Here is an 18,780-nt window from a genome sequence, read left to right as displayed (position 1 = left end):
TTAACACACAGCTGGTCCACACCCCTGGTCTCTCTCATAGACTGATGGGATCCCTTAACACACAGCTGGTCCACACCCCTGGTCTCTCTCATAGACTGATGGGATCCCTTAACACACAGCTGGTCCACACACCTGGTCTCTCTCATAGACTGATCAGATCCCTTAACACACAGCTGGTCCACACCCCTGGTCTCTCTCATAGACTGATGGGATCCCTTAACACACAGCTGGTCCACACCCCTGGTCTCTCTCATAGACTGATGGGATCTTCTCTGATGTATATCATGATGTTGTATTATTTCTCCATACTGATCCATACGTTCTAATGCTATATCTCCTCTCTCCAGACGGGGAAGAGTGGCCGTAGCATGCCCAACATCCTGGATGACATCATAGCATCCGTGGTTGAGAACAAAATCCCTGCCAGCCGAGGAGCCAAGCTGAGTCTGAAGCTGGAGGCGACCAGCACAACTACAGAGGAGAGGGAGATGAAGACCGAGAGGAAGAAGCAGCCTGGGACTGGGACAGGTCCTAACCTTAACACTGGGACTGGGACAGGTCCTAACCCGAACACTGGGACTGGGACAGGTCCTAACCCGAACACTGGGACTGGGACAGGTCCTAACCCGAACACTGGGACTGGGACAGGTCCTAACCCGAACACTGGGACTGGGACAGGTCCTAACCCGAACACTGGGACTGGGACAGGTCCTAACCCGAACACTGGGACAGAGGACCCTCCTGTAGCCAAGCTAGAGAAGACCCTGCAGCTCCACGCTGACATCCCCCACTGCTGGTTGTATGAACGCAGACTGCTCTGGCTCAAAGACCACCGACACCCTGGCAACAGGAAGCTGTTCAGAGAGTGTTGGAGACAGGGACAGGTCAGTTAGTCTCTAGTTCCTCCGTCACTAGTTTCATCTCCAGTGCTGTTAGTGGTAAGATAATTTATTAACTAACTATTTCAGTGTCTTTCTGGGCATCCCCTGAAACCCACTGCCCTCTAACGGCAACCCAAACCTTACTATTCCTGTTTTGGGGTGGGTCGTTCCTTCTACCGCTAGGGCCACGTTCCTCTGTGTTCATGGCCTGTATACATCTAAGGTCGCTGGGGCCCCTTCATTCCCTGCCAATAGATTAGGTAAGGCTATCAGTGGGTACTGGCCCCCTCCTACTCTCATCTCCTGACTCATACTGACTCCCTCCTGAGCTCAGCTCCTAACTGGACCATTTGTTGTGGGGTTCCAGTCTCCTCAGGGGCCTGGGTCTTCCCCCCTTCGGTCCCTTGACCCCCCTATTGAACCCTAGTACTCTAGTTACTTTCTTAGCCTTCTCTTTCCGTCTCTCTCTCTCTCTTTCTAATTTCTGCAATGACCAATTGGGTTGCTGCTGTTGTTCCAAAAATGTTGTTAGAACCTCAACTGTACTATCTTCCTTTGCCTTATCCTCAACCCCCCTCTGTGCTCCCTCAGCTTCCCCTTGGTTCTGGTAAGGGGGTGGAAACTCCAAAACGGCAGCCTGCTGTGGCACCCTTCCCCTTACCACCCCTACCTAATTGTCTGGATTATCCCTCCAGGCCTAATCTGCCAAGGAGGGGTATAATCTGGATCCAACCCGTTCTACAGGGGGAGCTGTGGGTTCTATCTTAGACCTTCCTTTCTGACTTCCTTTTTCCTTCTCTGACCCTCCTCTCTCTTTCGAGACTCAGAGGGCCACACCTTGGCTGTATCTAGCCCTCTCTTTTCTGTTTCTTTAGATCATTACCACAATTTACATGCATTTTTTAAATCATGGATTCCAGTTTAATTACATCAAGTCGCCCAGTAAAGCCATATTTCTTTCTCCAATTAGGTCCATAATACACATTTCGTTTGTCTCGCATTTCCATGTATTTCTCGTCCCCAGTCAATTCTGGGACCTCTTGTGAGGATTTGCCCCCCATGGTTGGTACTGTTAAAAATCCCTTAGCCACCTCTTCTATATAACAAGTACAACACCTGGAATCACCCCTCCCTGTATAGGTAGTCTTGACTAGTCCCCCAGAATTATCTCATAACGTTACAGAGGAATTTATCCCCTCAAATGTAATCTTGACAATTCCTGACAGTCTCATACAACAGAAATGGGTTCTCCCTCTCCTAGTGATCTAAACCGTCCAAATGTACTCAGTTATATTAACCTTGTCTTCACACATTACTTTCACTGTATTTCTTTATCCCGGATTATTTTGTTGACTGTTCTATAATCTACTACAGGTTCTCTGAATACAGGGTAGTTTCTTTTGGTAATGGCCTATTACCGTGAATCGTTACGGACCCACCAACATTTCACTTTAAATTGGCTACGCATTGATCAATTTGCTACTTTAAATTATGACGTTTAACCTTCAGTCAATTAGTGGTCCTCTGTAGCTCAGCTGGTAGAGCACGGCGCTTGTAACGCCAAGGTAGTGGGTTCGATCCCCGGGACCACCCATACACAAAAATGTATGCACACATGACTGTAAGTCGCTTTGGATAAAAGCGTCTGCTAAATGGCATGTTATTATTATTATTATTATTATTTATTTTAGCAAGTTCTCAAATCAATTTCACCAAGTAATGAATAAAGACTACCGACCTTTTCCTTGCAGCCGAGATTCAATGTAGGTTTGGATTCCGTCACCGTCTCTGTCATTAATCAGGTGTCCTCTGGCCTGTCTTAACCCTTAATGTCAAAGGGCAGGACTTTCTATTTACGAATGTATCAATCGCCCGTCGACGGTTTTCAGAGTTACCTGGAATGACAGAGGCAGGTATTGGAATCCGGCTCGAAGGACCAAGCTGTTAAGAGAATTTATTAACTAACTATTTCAGTGTCTCTGTGTGTCTCCCAAAAGGTTGTAAGGCTTTTGGATCAGAAACGGACAGAGCTCCCAGTTGCATTATTCAGAGATCTTTATTAATTGAGAATTCTGCCACAAAATGGTCGTACATATTTTTATACGCACACGTCATACGAAAATCCCACCCCTCTGTAGGCGGGCTGTAGTTTTCCACTTTAAAACTGCTCTCCTGACCATCAGTTTACACACACACACACACACACACACACACACACACACATACACATACACATACATGTTCTTATCATAGTCTCTCTACTCCCTTCATTCCTCAGTTATCGCCGTTCTCACAATATTCTGCACCATGTTTAACAGTTCTCCTTCTTCTTTGCCTCAAGTTGCTAAATAGTAACACAATGTCATAATCTTTACTGGTCCTACACTCACACATTACCAGGTAGTAGATTCTAACACATCTCACATAGTTTCGGAGTGTAATAATTAGTCACTACTAAAAAAGTACTAATCATACTTAAAACAAAAACATTTCACAACTATATTTAAGGGTGGAACATTTAGTCATTACTTTTAACCTGTATATATTTTAATTTCTATATCAGTTAGTTGGTGGAGAAGTGGAGATACACTGCATGTTGAATATTTGTCCTACTGCACCACTGTGTGCAGTACTCATTGTTGCTATGTCTCTGACTGGGCTGTATAGAGAGCAGCTGTGGAGACTGGGCTGTATAGAGAGGAGACTGGGCTGTATAGAGAGGAGACTGGGCTGTATAGAGAGGAGACTGGGCTGTATAGAGAGGAGACTGGGCTGTATAGAGAGGAGACTGGGCTGTATAGAGAGGAGACTGGGCTGTATAGAGAGCAGCTGTGGAGACTGGGCTGTATAGAGAGGGGACTGGACTGTATAGAGAGGAGACTGGGCTGTATAGAGAGGAGACTGGGCTGTATAGAGAGGAGACTGGGCTGTATAGAGAGGAGACTGGACTGTATAGAGAGGAGACTGGGCTGTATAGAGAGGAGACTGGGCTGTATAGAGAGGAGACTGGACTGTATAGAGAGGAGACTGGGCTGTATAGAGAGCAGCTGTGGAGACTGGGCTGTATAGAGAGGGGACTGGACTGTATAGAGAGGAGACTGGGCTGTATAGAGAGGAGACTGGGCTGTATAGAGAGGAGACTGGACTGTATAGAGAGGAGACTGGGCTGTATAGAGAGCAGCTGTGGAGACTGGGCTGTATAGAGAGGAGACTGGGCTGTATAGAGAGGAGACTGGGCTGTATAGAGAGGAGACTGGGCTGTATAGAGAGGAGACTGGGCTGTATAGAGAGCAGCTGTGGAGACTGGGCTGTATAGAGAGGAGACTGGGCTGTATAGAGAGGAGACTGGGCTGTATAGAGAGGAGACTGGGCTGTATAGAGAGGAGACTGGGCTGTATAGAGAGGAGACTGGGCTGTATAGAGAGGAGACTGGGCTGTATAGAGAGGAGACTGGGCTGTATAGAGAGGAGACTGGGCTGTATAGAGAGGAGACTGGGCTGTATAGAGAGGAGACTGGGCTGTATAGAGAGGAGACTGGGCTGTATAGAGAGCAGCTGTGGAGACTGGGCTGTATAGAGAGGAGACTGGGCTGTATAGAGAGGAGACTGGGCTGTATAGAGAGGAGACTGGACTGTATAGAGAGGAGACTGGGCTGTATAGAGAGGAGACTGGGCTGTATAGAGAGGAGACTGGGCTGTATAGAGAGCAGCTGTGGAGACTGGGCTGTATAGAGAGCAGCTGTGGAGACTGGGCTGTATAGAGAGGAGACTGGGCTGTATAGAGATGAGACTGGGCTGTATAGAGAGGAGACTGGGCTGTATAGAGAGGAGACTGGGCTGTATAGAGAGGAGACTGGGCTGTATAGAGAGGAGACTGGGCTGTATAGAGAGGAGACTGGGCTGTATAGAGAGGAGACTGGGCTGTATAGAGAGGAGACTGGGCTGTATAGAGAGGAGACTGGGCTGTATAGAGAGGAGACTGGGCTGTATAGAGAGGAGACTGGGCTGTATAGAGAGGAGACTGGACTGTATAGAGAGGAGACTGGGCTGTATAGAGAGGAGACTGGGCTGTATAGAGAGGAGACTGGACTGTATAGAGAGGAGACTGGGCTGTATAGAGAGGAGACTGGGCTGTATAGAGAGGAGACTGGGCTGTATAGAGAGGAGACTGGGCTGTATAGAGAGGAGACTGGGCTGTATAGAGAGCAGCTGTGGAGACTGGGCTGTATAGAGAGGAGACTGGGCTGTATAGAGAGGAGACTGGGCTGTATAGAGAGGAGACTGGGCTGTATAGAGAGCAGCTGTGGAGACTGGGCTGTATAGAGAGCAGCTGTGGAAACTGGGCTGTATACAGAGGAGCTGTGGAGACTGGGCTGTATAGAGAGGAGACTGGGCTGTATAGAGAGGAGACTGGGCTGTATAGAGAGGAGACTGGGCTGTATAGAGATCAGCTGTGGAGACTGGGCTGTATAGAGAGGAGACTGGGCTGTATAGAGAGGAGACTGGGCTGTATAGAGAGGAGACTGGGCTGTATAGAGAGGAGACTGGGCTGTATAGAGGGGAGACTGGGCTGTATAGAGAGGGGACTGGGCTGTATAGAGAGGAGACTGGGCTGTATAGAGAGGAGACTGGGCTGTATAGAGAGGAGACTGGGCTGTATAGAGAGGAGACTGGGCTGTATAGAGAGCAGCTGTGGAGACTGGGCTGTATAGAGAGGAGACTGGGCTGTATAGAGAGGAGACTGGACTGTATAGAGAGGAGACTGGGCTGTATAGAGAGGAGACTGGGCTGTATAGAGAGGAGACTGGGCTGTATAGAGAGCAGCTGTGGAGACTGGGCTGTATAGAGAGGAGACTGGGCTGTATAGAGAGGAGACTGGACTGTATAGAGAGGAGACTGGGCTGTATAGAGAGGAGACTGGGCTGTATAGAGAGCAGCTGTGGAGACTGGGCTGTATAGAGAGGAGACTGGGCTGTATAGAGAGGAGACTGGGCTGTATAGAGAGGAGACTGGGCTGTATAGAGAGGAGACTGGACTGTATAGAGAGCAGCTGTGGAAACTGGGCTGTATACAGAGGAGCTGTGGAAACTGGGCTGTATAGAGAGGAGACTGGGCTGTATAGAGAGGAGACTGGGCTGTATAGAGAGGAGACTGGGCTGTATAGAGAGGAGACTGGGCTGTATAGAGAGGAGACTGGGCTGTATAGAGAGCAGCTGTGGAGACTGGGCTGTATAGAGAGCAGCTGTGGAGACTGGGCTGTATAGAGAGGAGACTGGGATGTATAGAGAGGAGACTGGGCTGTATAGAGAGGAGACTGGGCTGTATAGAGAGGAGACTGGGCTGTATAGAGAGGAGACTGGGCTGTATAGAGAGCAGCTGTGGAGACTGGGCTGTATAGAGAGGAGACTGGGCTGTATAGAGAGGAGACTGGGCTGTATAGAGAGGAGACTGGGATGTATAGAGAGGAGACTGGGCTGTATAGAGAGGAGACTGGGCTGTATAGAGAGGAGACTGGGCTGTATAGAGAGGAGACTGGGCTGTATAGAGAGGAGACTGGGCTGTATAGAGAGGAGACTGGGCTGTATAGAGAGGAGACTGGGCTGTATAGAGAGCAGCTGTGGAGACTGGGCTGTATAGAGAGGAGACTGGGCTGTATAGAGAGGAGACTGGGCTGTATAGAGAGGAGACTGGGCTGTATAGAGATCAGCTGTGGAGACTGGGCTGTATAGAGAGCAGCTGTGGAGACTGGGCTGTATAGAGAGGAGACTGGGCTGTATAGAGAGGAGACTGGGCTGTATAGAGAGGAGACTGGGCTGTATAGAGAGCAGCTGTGGAGACTGGGCTGTATAGAGAGCAGCTGTGGAGACTGGGCTGTATAGAGAGGAGACTGGGCTGTATAGAGAGGAGACTGGGCTGTATAGAGAGGAGACTGGGCTGTATAGAGAGGAGACTGGGCTGTATAGAGAGGAGACTGGGCTGTATAGAGAGGGGACTGGGCTGTATAGAGAGGAGACTGGGCTGTATAGAGAGGAGACTGGGCTGTATAGAGAGGAGACTGGGCTGTATAGAGAGGAGACTGGGCTGTATAGAGAGGAGACTGGGCTGTATAGAGAGCAGCTGTGGAGACTGGGCTGTATAGAGAGGAGACTGGGCTGTATAGAGAGGAGACTGGGCTGTATAGAGAGCAGCTGTGGAGACTGGGCTGTATAGAGAGGAGACTGGGCTGTATAGAGAGGAGACTGGGCTGTATAGAGAGGAGACTGGGCTGTATAGAGAGGAGACTGGACTGTATAGAGAGGAGACTGGGCTGTATAGAGAGGAGACTGGGCTGTATAGAGAGCAGCTGTGGAGACTGGGCTGTATAGAGAGGAGACTGGGCTGTATAGAGAGGAGACTGGGCTGTATAGAGAGGAGACTGGGCTGTATAGAGAGGAGACTGGACTGTATAGAGAGCAGCTGTGGAAACTGGGCTGTATACAGAGGAGCTGTGGAAACTGGGCTGTATAGAGAGGAGACTGGGCTGTATAGAGAGGAGACTGGGCTGTATAGAGAGGAGACTGGGCTGTATAGAGAGCAGCTGTGGAGACTGGGCTGTATAGAGAGCAGCTGTGGAGACTGGGCTGTATAGAGAGGAGACTGGGATGTATAGAGAGGAGACTGGGCTGTATAGAGAGGAGACTGGGCTGTATAGAGAGGAGACTGGGCTGTATAGAGAGGAGACTGGGCTGTATAGAGAGCAGCTGTGGAGACTGGGCTGTATAGAGAGGAGACTGGGCTGTATAGAGAGGAGACTGGGCTGTATAGAGAGGAGACTGGGATGTATAGAGAGGAGACTGGGCTGTATAGAGAGGAGACTGGGCTGTATAGAGAGCAGCTGTGGAGACTGGGCTGTATAGAGAGGTGACTGGGCTGTATAGAGAGGAGACTGGGCTGTATAGAGAGGAGACTGGGCTGTATAGAGAGCAGCTGTGGAGACTGGGCTGTATAGAGAGGAGACTGGGCTGTATAGAGAGGAGACTGGGCTGTATAGAGAGGGGACTGGGCTGTATAGAGAGGAAACTGGGCTGTATAGAGAGGAGACTGGGCTGTATAGAGAGGAGACTGGGCTGTATTGAGAGGAGACTGGGCTGTATAGAGAGGAGACTGGGCTGTATAGAGAGCAGCTGTGGAGACTGGGCTGTATAGAGAGGAGACTGGGCTGTATAGAGAGGAGACTGGGCTGTATAGAGAGCAGCTGTGGAGACTGGGCTGTATAGAGAGGAGACTGGGCTGTATAGAGAGGAGACTGGGCTGTATAGAGAGGAGACTGGGCTGTATAGAGAGGAGACTGGGCTGTATAGAGAGGAGACTGGGCTGTATAGAGAGCAGCTGTGGAGACTGGGCTGTATAGAGAGCAGCTGTGGAGACTGGGCTGTATAGAGAGGAGACTGGGCTGTATAGAGAGGAGACTGGGCTGTATAGAGAGGAGACTGGGCTGTATAGAGAGGAGACTGGGCTGTATAGAGAGGAGACTGGGCTGTATAGAGAGCAGCTGTGGAGACTGGGCTGTATAGAGAGCAGCTGTGGAGACTGGGCTGTATAGAGAGGAGACTGGGCTGTATAGAGAGGAGACTGGGCTGTATAGAGAGGAGACTGGGCTGTATAGAGAGCAGCTGTGGAGACTGGGCTGTATAGAGAGGAGACTGGGCTGTATAGAGAGCAGCTGTGGAGACTGGGCTGTATAGAGAGCAGCTGTGGAGACTGGGCTGTATAGAGAGGAGACTGGGCTGTATAGAGAGGAGACTGGGCTGTATAGAGAGGAGACTGGGCTGTATAGAGAGGAGACTGGGCTGTATAGAGAGGAGACTGGGCTGTATAGAGAGGAGACTGGACTGTATAGAGAGGAGACTGGGCTGTATAGAGAGGAGACTGGGCTGTATAGAGAGGAGACTGGGCTGTATAGAGAGGAGACTGGGCTGTATAGAGAGGAGACTGGGCTGTATAGAGAGGAGACTGGGCTGTATAGAGAGGAGACTGGGCTGTATAGAGAGGAGACTGGGCTGTATAGAGAGGAGACTGGGCTGTATAGAGAGGAGACTGGGCTGTATAGAGAGGAGACTGGACTGTATAGAGAGCAGCTGTGGAAACTGGGCTGTATACAGAGGAGCTGTGGAAACTGGGCTGTATAGAGAGGAGACTGGGCTGTATAGAGAGGAGACTGGGCTGTATAGAGATCAGCTGTGGAGACTGGGCTGTATAGAGAGCAGCTGTGGAGACTGGGCTGTATAGAGAGGAGACTGGGCTGTATAGAGAGGAGACTGGGCTGTATAGAGAGCAGCTGTGGAGACTGGGCTGTATAGAGAGGAGACTGGGCTGTATAGAGAGGAGACTGGGCTGTATAGAGAGGAGACTGGGCTGTATAGAGGAGACTGGGCTGTATAGAGAGGAGACTGGGCTGTATAGAGAGGAGACTGGGCTGTATAGAGAGGGGACTGGGCTGTATAGAGAGGAGACTGGGCTGTATAGAGAGGAGACTGGGCTGTATAGAGAGGAGACTGGGCTGTATAGAGAAGAGACTGGGCTGTATAGAGAGGAGACTGGGCTGTATAGAGAGGAGACTGGGCTGTATAGAGAGGAGACTGGGCTGTATAGAGAGGAGACTGGGCTGTATAGAGAGGAGACTGGGCTGTATAGAGAGGAGACTGGGATGTATAGAGAGGGGACTGGGCTGGATAGAGAGGGGACTGGGCTGTATAGAGAGGAGACTGGGCTGTATAGAGAGGAGACTGGGCTGTATAGAGAGCAGCTGTGGAGACTGGACTGTATAGAGAGGAGACTGGGCTGTATAGAGAGCAGCTGTGGAGACTGGGCTGTATAGAGAGCAGCTGTGGAGACTGGGCTGTATAGAGAGGAGACTGGGCTGTATAGAGAGGAGACTGGGCTGTATAGAGAGGAGACTGGGCTGTATAGAGAGGAGACTGGGCTGTATAGAGAGGAGACTGGGCTGTATAGAGAGCAGCTGTGGAGACTGGGCTGTATAGAGAGGAGACTGGGCTGTATAGAGAGCAGCTGTGGAGACTGGGCTGTATAGAGAGGAGACTGGGCTGTATAGAGAGGAGACTGGGCTGTATAGAGAGCAGCTGTGGAGACTGGGCTGTATAGAGAGGAGTCTGGGCTGTATAGAGAGGAGACTGGGCTGTATAGAGAGGAGACTGGACTGTATAGAGAGGAGACTGGGCTGTATAGAGAGGAGACTGGGCTGTATAGAGAGCAGCTGTGGAGACTGGGCTGTATAGAGAGGAGACTGGGCTGTATAGAGAGGAGTCTGGGCTGTATAGAGAGGAGACTGGACTGTATAGAGAGCAGCTGTGGAAACTGGGCTGTATACAGAGGAGCTGTGGAAACTGGGCTGTATAGAGAGGAGACTGGGCTGTATAGAGAGGAGACTGGGCTGTATAGAGAGAAGACTGGGCTGTATAGAGAGCAGCTGTGGAGACTGGGCTGTATAGAGAGCAGCTGTGGAGACTGGGCTGTATAGAGAGGAGACTGGGCTGTATAGAGAGGAGACTGGGCTGTATAGAGAGGAGACTGGGCTGTATAGAGAGGAGACTGGGCTGTATAGAGAGGAGACTGGGCTGTATAGAGAGCAGCTGTGGAGACTGGGCTGTATAGAGAGGAGACTGGGCTGTATAGAGAGGAGACTGGGCTGTATAGAGAGGAGACTGGGCTGTATAGAGAGCAGCTGTGGAGACTGGGCTGTATAGAGAGGAGACTGGGCTGTATAGAGAGGAGACTGGGCTGTATAGAGAGGAGACTGGGCTGTATAGAGAGCAGCTGTGGAGACTGGGCTGTATAGAGAGCAGCTGTGGAGACTGGGCTGTATAGAGAGGAGACTGGGCTGTATAGAGAGGAGACTGGGCTGTATAGAGAGGAGACTGGGCTGTATAGAGAGGAGACTGGGCTGTATAGAGAGGAGACTGGGCTGTATAGAGAGGAGACTGGGCTGTATAGAGAGGAGACTGGGCTGTATAGAGAGGAGACTGGGCTGTATAGAGAGGAGACTGGGCTGTATAGAGAGGAGACTGGGCTGTATAGAGAGCAGCTGTGGAGACTGGGCTGTATAGAGAGGAGACTGGGCTGTATAGAGAGGAGACTGGGCTGTATAGAGAGCAGCTGTGGAGACTGGGCTGTATAGAGAGGAGACTGGGCTGTATAGAGAGGAGACTGGGCTGTATAGAGAGGAGACTGGGCTGTATAGAGAGGAGACTGGGCTGTATAGAGAGGAGACTGGGCTGTATAGAGAGGAGACTGGGCTGTATAGAGAGCAGCTGTGGAGACTGGGCTGTATAGAGAGGTGACTGGGCTGTATAGAGAGGATACTGGGCTGTATAGAGAGGAGACTGGGCTGTATAGAGAGCAGCTGTGGAGACTGGGCTGTATAGAGAGGAGACTGGGCTGTATAGAGAGGAGACTGGGCTGTATAGAGAGGGGACTGGGCTGTATAGAGAGGAAACTGGGCTGTATAGAGAGGAGACTGGGCTGTATAGAGAGGAGACTGGGCTGTATTGAGAGGAGACTGGGCTGTATAGAGAGGAGACTGGGCTGTATAGAGAGCAGCTGTGGAGACTGGGCTGTATAGAGAGGAGACTGGGCTGTATAGAGAGGAGACTGGGCTGTATAGAGAGCAGCTGTGGAGACTGGGCTGTATAGAGAGGAGACTGGGCTGTATAGAGAGTAGACTGGGCTGTATAGAGAGGAGACTGGGCTGTATAGAGAGGAGACTGGGCTGTATAGAGAGGAGACTGGGCTGTATAGAGAGCAGCTGTGGAGACTGGGCTGTATAGAGAGCAGCTGTGGAGACTGGGCTGTATAGAGAGGAGACTGGGCTGTATAGAGAGGAGACTGGGCTGTATAGAGAGGAGACTGGGCTGTATAGAGAGGAGACTGGGCTGTATAGAGAGGAGACTGGGCTGTATAGAGAGTAGACTGGGCTGTATAGAGAGGAGACTGGGCTGTATAGAGAGGAGACTGGGCTGTATACAGAGGAGACTGGGCTGTATAGAGAGGAGACTGGGCTGTATAGAGAGGAGATTGGGCTGTATAGAGAGGAGACTGGGCTGTATAGAGAGCAGCTGTGGAGACTGGGCTGTATAGAGAGGAGCTGTGGAGACTGGACTGTATAGAGAGGAGACTGGGCTGTATAGAGAGGAGACTGGGCTGTATAGAGAAGATACTGGGCTGTATAGAGAGGAGACTGGGCTGTATAGAGAGTAGACTGGGCTGTATAGAGAGGAGACTGGGCTGTATAGAGAGGAGACTGGGCTGTATAGAGAGGAGACTGGGCTGTATAGAGAGGAGACTGGGCTGTATAGAGAGCAGCTGTGGAGACTGGGCTGTATAGAGAGGAGACTGGGCTGTATAGAGAGGAGACTGGGCTGTATAGAGAGCAGCTGTGGAGACTGGGCTGTATAGAGAGCAGCTGTGGAGACTGGACTGTATAGAGAGGAGACTGGGCTGTATAGAGAGGAGACTGGGCTGTATAGAGAGGAGACTGGGCTGTATAGAGAGGAGACTGGGCTGTATAGAGAGGGGACTGGGCTGTATAGAGAGGAGACTGGGCTGTATAGAGAGGAGACTGGGCTGTATAGAGAGGAGACTGGACTGTATAGAGAGGAGACTGGGCTGTATAGAGAGGAGACTGGGCTGTATAGAGAGGAGACTGGGCTGTATAGAGAGGAGACTGGGCTGTATAGAGAGGAGACTGGGCTGTATAGAGAGGAGACTGGGCTGTATAGAGAGGAGACTGGGCTGTATAGAGAGGAGACTGGGCTGTATAGAGAGGAGACTGGGCTGTATAGAGAGGAGACTGGGCTGTATAGAGAGGAGACTGGGCTGTATAGAGAGGAGACTGGGCTGTATAGAGAGGAGACTGGGCTGTATAGAGAGGAGACTGGGCTGTATAGAGAGCAGCTGTGGAAACTGGGCTGTATAGAGAGGGGACTGGACTGTATAGAGAGGAGACTGGGCTGTATAGAGAGGAGACTGGGCTGTATAGAGAGGAGACTGGACTGTATAGAGAGGAGACTGGGCTGTATAGAGAGCAGCTGTGGAGACTGGGCTGTATAGAGAGGAGACTGGGCTGTATAGAGAGGAGACTGGGCTGTATAGAGAGGAGACTGGGCTGTATAGAGAGGAGACTGGGCTGCTGTGGAGACTGGGCTGTATAGAGAGGAGACTGGGCTGTATAGAGAGGAGACTGGGCTGTATAGAGAGGAGACTGGGCTGTATAGAGAGGAGACTGGGCTGTATAGAGAGGAGACTGGGCTGTATAGAGAGGAGACTGGGCTGTATAGAGAGGAGACTGGGCTGTATAGAGAGGAGACTGGGCTGTATAGAGAGGAGACTGGGCTGTATAGAGAGGAGACTGGGCTGTATAGAGAGGAGACTGGGCTGTATAGAGAGCAGCTGTGGAGACTGGGCTGTATAGAGAGGAGACTGGGCTGTATAGAGAGGAGACTGGGCTGTATAGAGAGGAGACTGGACTGTATAGAGAGGAGACTGGGCTGTATAGAGAGGAGACTGGGCTGTATAGAGAGGAGACTGGGCTGTATAGAGAGCAGCTGTGGAGACTGGGCTGTATAGAGAGCAGCTGTGGAGACTGGGCTGTATAGAGAGGAGACTGGGCTGTATAGAGATGAGACTGGGCTGTATAGAGAGGAGACTGGGCTGTATAGAGAGGAGACTGGGCTGTATAGAGAGGAGACTGGGCTGTATAGAGAGGAGACTGGGCTGTATAGAGAGGAGACTGGGCTGTATAGAGAGGAGACTGGGCTGTATAGAGAGGAGACTGGGCTGTATAGAGAGGAGACTGGGCTGTATAGAGAGGAGACTGGGCTGTATAGAGAGCAGCTGTGGAGACTGGGCTGTATAGAGAGCAGCTGTGGAAACTGGGCTGTATACAGAGGAGCTGTGGAGACTGGGCTGTATAGAGAGGAGACTGGGCTGTATAGAGAGGAGACTGGGCTGTATAGAGAGGAGACTGGGCTGTATAGAGATCAGCTGTGGAGACTGGGCTGTATAGAGAGGAGACTGGGCTGTATAGAGAGGAGACTGGGCTGTATAGAGAGGAGACTGGGCTGTATAGAGAGGAGACTGGGCTGTATAGAGGGGAGACTGGGCTGTATAGAGAGGGGACTGGGCTGTATAGAGAGGAGACTGGGCTGTATAGAGAGGAGACTGGGCTGTATAGAGAGGAGACTGGGCTGTATAGAGAGGAGACTGGGCTGTATAGAGAGCAGCTGTGGAGACTGGGCTGTATAGAGAGGAGACTGGGCTGTATAGAGAGGAGACTGGACTGTATAGAGAGGAGACTGGGCTGTATAGAGAGGAGACTGGGCTGTATAGAGAGGAGACTGGGCTGTATAGAGAGCAGCTGTGGAGACTGGGCTGTATAGAGAGGAGACTGGGCTGTATAGAGAGGAGACTGGACTGTATAGAGAGGAGACTGGGCTGTATAGAGAGGAGACTGGGCTGTATAGAGAGCAGCTGTGGAGACTGGGCTGTATAGAGAGGAGACTGGGCTGTATAGAGAGGAGACTGGGCTGTATAGAGAGGAGACTGGGCTGTATAGAGAGGAGACTGGACTGTATAGAGAGCAGCTGTGGAAACTGGGCTGTATACAGAGGAGCTGTGGAAACTGGGCTGTATAGAGAGGAGACTGGGCTGTATAGAGAGGAGACTGGGCTGTATAGAGAGGAGACTGGGCTGTATAGAGAGGAGACTGGGCTGTATAGAGAGGAGACTGGGCTGTATAGAGAGCAGCTGTGGAGACTGGGCTGTATAGAGAGCAGCTGTGGAGACTGGGCTGTATAGAGAGGAGACTGGGATGTATAGAGAGGAGACTGGGCTGTATAGAGAGGAGACTGGGCTGTATAGAGAGGAGACTGGGCTGTATAGAGAGGAGACTGGGCTGTATAGAGAGCAGCTGTGGAGACTGGGCTGTATAGAGAGGAGACTGGGCTGTATAGAGAGGAGACTGGGCTGTATAGAGAGGAGACTGGGATGTATAGAGAGGAGACTGGGCTGTATAGAGAGGAGACTGGGCTGTATAGAGAGGAGACTGGGCTGTATAGAGAGGAGACTGGGCTGTATAGAGAGGAGACTGGGCTGTATAGAGAGGAGACTGGGCTGTATAGAGAGGAGACTGGGCTGTATAGAGAGCAGCTGTGGAGACTGGGCTGTATAGAGAGGAGACTGGGCTGTATAGAGAGGAGACTGGGCTGTATAGAGAGGAGACTGGGCTGTATAGAGATCAGCTGTGGAGACTGGGCTGTATAGAGAGCAGCTGTGGAGACTGGGCTGTATAGAGAGGAGACTGGGCTGTATAGAGAGGAGACTGGGCTGTATAGAGAGGAGACTGGGCTGTATAGAGAGCAGCTGTGGAGACTGGGCTGTATAGAGAGCAGCTGTGGAGACTGGGCTGTATAGAGAGGAGACTGGGCTGTATAGAGAGGAGACTGGGCTGTATAGAGAGGAGACTGGGCTGTATAGAGAGGAGACTGGGCTGTATAGAGAGGAGACTGGGCTGTATAGAGAGGGGACTGGGCTGTATAGAGAGGAGACTGGGCTGTATAGAGAGGAGACTGGGCTGTATAGAGAGGAGACTGGGCTGTATAGAGAGGAGACTGGGCTGTATAGAGAGGAGACTGGGCTGTATAGAGAGCAGCTGTGGAGACTGGGCTGTATAGAGAGGAGACTGGGCTGTATAGAGAGGAGACTGGGCTGTATAGAGAGCAGCTGTGGAGACTGGGCTGTATAGAGAGGAGACTGGGCTGTATAGAGAGGAGACTGGGCTGTATAGAGAGGAGACTGGGCTGTATAGAGAGGAGACTGGACTGTATAGAGAGGAGACTGGGCTGTATAGAGAGGAGACTGGGCTGTATAGAGAGCAGCTGTGGAGACTGGGCTGTATAGAGAGGAGACTGGGCTGTATAGAGAGGAGACTGGGCTGTATAGAGAGGAGACTGGGCTGTATAGAGAGGAGACTGGACTGTATAGAGAGCAGCTGTGGAAACTGGGCTGTATACAGAGGAGCTGTGGAAACTGGGCTGTATAGAGAGGAGACTGGGCTGTATAGAGAGGAGACTGGGCTGTATAGAGAGGAGACTGGGCTGTATAGAGAGCAGCTGTGGAGACTGGGCTGTATAGAGAGCAGCTGTGGAGACTGGGCTGTATAGAGAGGAGACTGGGATGTATAGAGAGGAGACTGGGCTGTATAGAGAGGAGACTGGGCTGTATAGAGAGGAGACTGGGCTGTATAGAGAGGAGACTGGGCTGTATAGAGAGCAGCTGTGGAGACTGGGCTGTATAGAGAGGAGACTGGGCTGTATAGAGAGGAGACTGGGCTGTATAGAGAGGAGACTGGGATGTATAGAGAGGAGACTGGGCTGTATAGAGAGGAGACTGGGCTGTATAGAGAGCAGCTGTGGAGACTGGGCTGTATAGAGAGGTGACTGGGCTGTATAGAGAGGAGACTGGGCTGTATAGAGAGGAGACTGGGCTGTATAGAGAGCAGCTGTGGAGACTGGGCTGTATAGAGAGGAGACTGGGCTGTATAGAGAGGAGACTGGGCTGTATAGAGAGGGGACTGGGCTGTATAGAGAGGAAACTGGGCTGTATAGAGAGGAGACTGGGCTGTATAGAGAGGAGACTGGGCTGTATTGAGAGGAGACTGGGCTGTATAGAGAGGAGACTGGGCTGTATAGAGAGCAGCTGTGGAGACTGGGCTGTATAGAGAGGAGACTGGGCTGTATAGAGAGGAGACTGGGCTGTATAGAGAGCAGCTGTGGAGACTGGGCTGTATAGAGAGGAGACTGGGCTGTATAGAGAGGAGACTGGGCTGTATAGAGAGGAGACTGGGCTGTATAGAGAGGAGACTGGGCTGTATAGAGAGGAGACTGGGCTGTATAGAGAGCAGCTGTGGAGACTGGGCTGTATAGAGAGCAGCTGTGGAGACTGGGCTGTATAGAGAGGAGACTGGGCTGTATAGAGAGGAGACTGGGCTGTATAGAGAGGAGACTGGGCTGTATAGAGAGGAGACTGGGCTGTATAGAGAGGAGACTGGGCTGTATAGAGAGCAGCTGTGGAGACTGGGCTGTATAGAGAGCAGCTGTGGAGACTGGGCTGTATAGAGAGGAGACTGGGCTGTATAGAGAGGAGACTGGGCTGTATAGAGAGGAGACTGGGCTGTATAGAGAGCAGCTGTGGAGACTGGGCTGTATAGAGAGGAGACTGGGCTGTATAGAGAGCAGCTGTGGAGACTGGGCTGTATAGAGAGCAGCTGTGGAGACTGGGCTGTATAGAGAGGAGACTGGGCTGTATAGAGAGGAGACTGGGCTGTATAGAGAGGAGACTGGGCTGTATAGAGAGGAGACTGGGCTGTATAGAGAGGAGACTGGGCTGTATAGAGAGGAGACTGGACTGTATAGAGAGGAGACTGGGCTGTATAGAGAGGAGACTGGGCTGTATAGAGAGGAGACTGGGCTGTATAGAGAGGAGACTGGGCTGTATAGAGAGGAGACTGGGCTGTATAGAGAGGAGACTGGGCTGTATAGAGAGGAGACTGGGCTGTATAGAGAGGAGACTGGGCTGTATAGAGAGGAGACTGGGCTGTATAGAGAGGAGACTGGGCTGTATAGAGAGGAGACTGGACTGTATAGAGAGCAGCTGTGGAAACTGGGCTGTATACAGAGGAGCTGTGGAAACTGGGCTGTATAGAGAGGAGACTGGGCTGTATAGAGAGGAGACTGGGCTGTATAGAGATCAGCTGTGGAGACTGGGCTGTATAGAGAGCAGCTGTGGAGACTGGGCTGTATAGAGAGGAGACTGGGCTGTATAGAGAGGAGACTGGGCTGTATAGAGAGCAGCTGTGGAGACTGGGCTGTATAGAGAGGAGACTGGGCTGTATAGAGAGGAGACTGGGCTGTATAGAGAGGAGACTGGGCTGTATAGAGGAGACTGGGCTGTATAGAGAGGAGACTGGGCTGTATAGAGAGGAGACTGGGCTGTATAGAGAGGGGACTGGGCTGTATAGAGAGGAGACTGGGCTGTATAGAGAGGAGACTGGGCTGTATAGAGAGGAGACTGGGCTGTATAGAGAAGAGACTGGGCTGTATAGAGAGGAGACTGGGCTGTATAGAGAGGAGACTGGGCTGTATAGAGAGGAGACTGGGCTGTATAGAGAGGAGACTGGGCTGTATAGAGAGGAGACTGGGCTGTATAGAGAGGAGACTGGGATGTATAGAGAGGGGACTGGGCTGGATAGAGAGGGGACTGGGCTGTATAGAGAGGAGACTGGGCTGTATAGAGAGGAGACTGGGCTGTATAGAGAGCAGCTGTGGAGACTGGACTGTATAGAGAGGAGACTGGGCTGTATAGAGAGCAGCTGTGGAGACTGGGCTGTATAGAGAGCAGCTGTGGAGACTGGGCTGTATAGAGAGGAGACTGGGCTGTATAGAGAGGAGACTGGGCTGTATAGAGAGGAGACTGGGCTGTATAGAGAGGAGACTGGGATGTATAGAGAGGAGACTGGGCTGTATAGAGAGCAGCTGTGGAGACTGGGCTGTATAGAGAGGAGACTGGGCTGTATAGAGAGCAGCTGTGGAGACTGGGCTGTATAGAGAGGAGACTGGGCTGTATAGAGAGGAGACTGGGCTGTATAGAGAGGAGACTGGGCTGTATAGAGAGCAGCTGTGGAGACTGGGCTGTATAGAGAGGAGACTGGGCTGTATAGAGAGGAGACTGGGCTGTATAGAGAGCAGCTGTGGAGACTGGGCTGTATAGAGAGGAGACTGGGCTGTATAGAGAGGAGACTGGGCTGTATAGAGAGGAGACTGGGCTGTATAGAGAGGAGACTGGACTGT

The 18,780-nt window shown here is 51.4% G+C and overlaps 1 protein-coding gene across 1 annotated transcript in view; it reads left to right on the top strand.

Annotated features, from left to right (window-relative positions):
• Positions 1-18,780, top strand: part of LOC311117666 (putative JmjC domain-containing histone demethylation protein 2C) — an 89,861-nt gene that overhangs the window by 13,440 nt on the left and 57,641 nt on the right. Inside the window, exon 6 of the mRNA XM_084192599.1 lies at positions 348-884. Within this exon, the coding sequence (XP_084048725.1) occupies positions 348-884 (537 nt within the window). The remainder of the gene's footprint in view (positions 1-347; positions 885-18,780) is intronic.

Source organism: Coregonus lavaretus (genome assembly GCF_964263955.1).
Source record: "Coregonus lavaretus genome assembly, contig: HAP1_SCAFFOLD_764, whole genome shotgun sequence".
Taxonomy (NCBI): Eukaryota; Metazoa; Chordata; class Actinopteri; order Salmoniformes; family Salmonidae; genus Coregonus; species Coregonus lavaretus.
The sequence above is the reverse complement of the archived record's forward strand: the minus strand, read 5'-3'. Positions and strand labels throughout refer to the sequence as shown.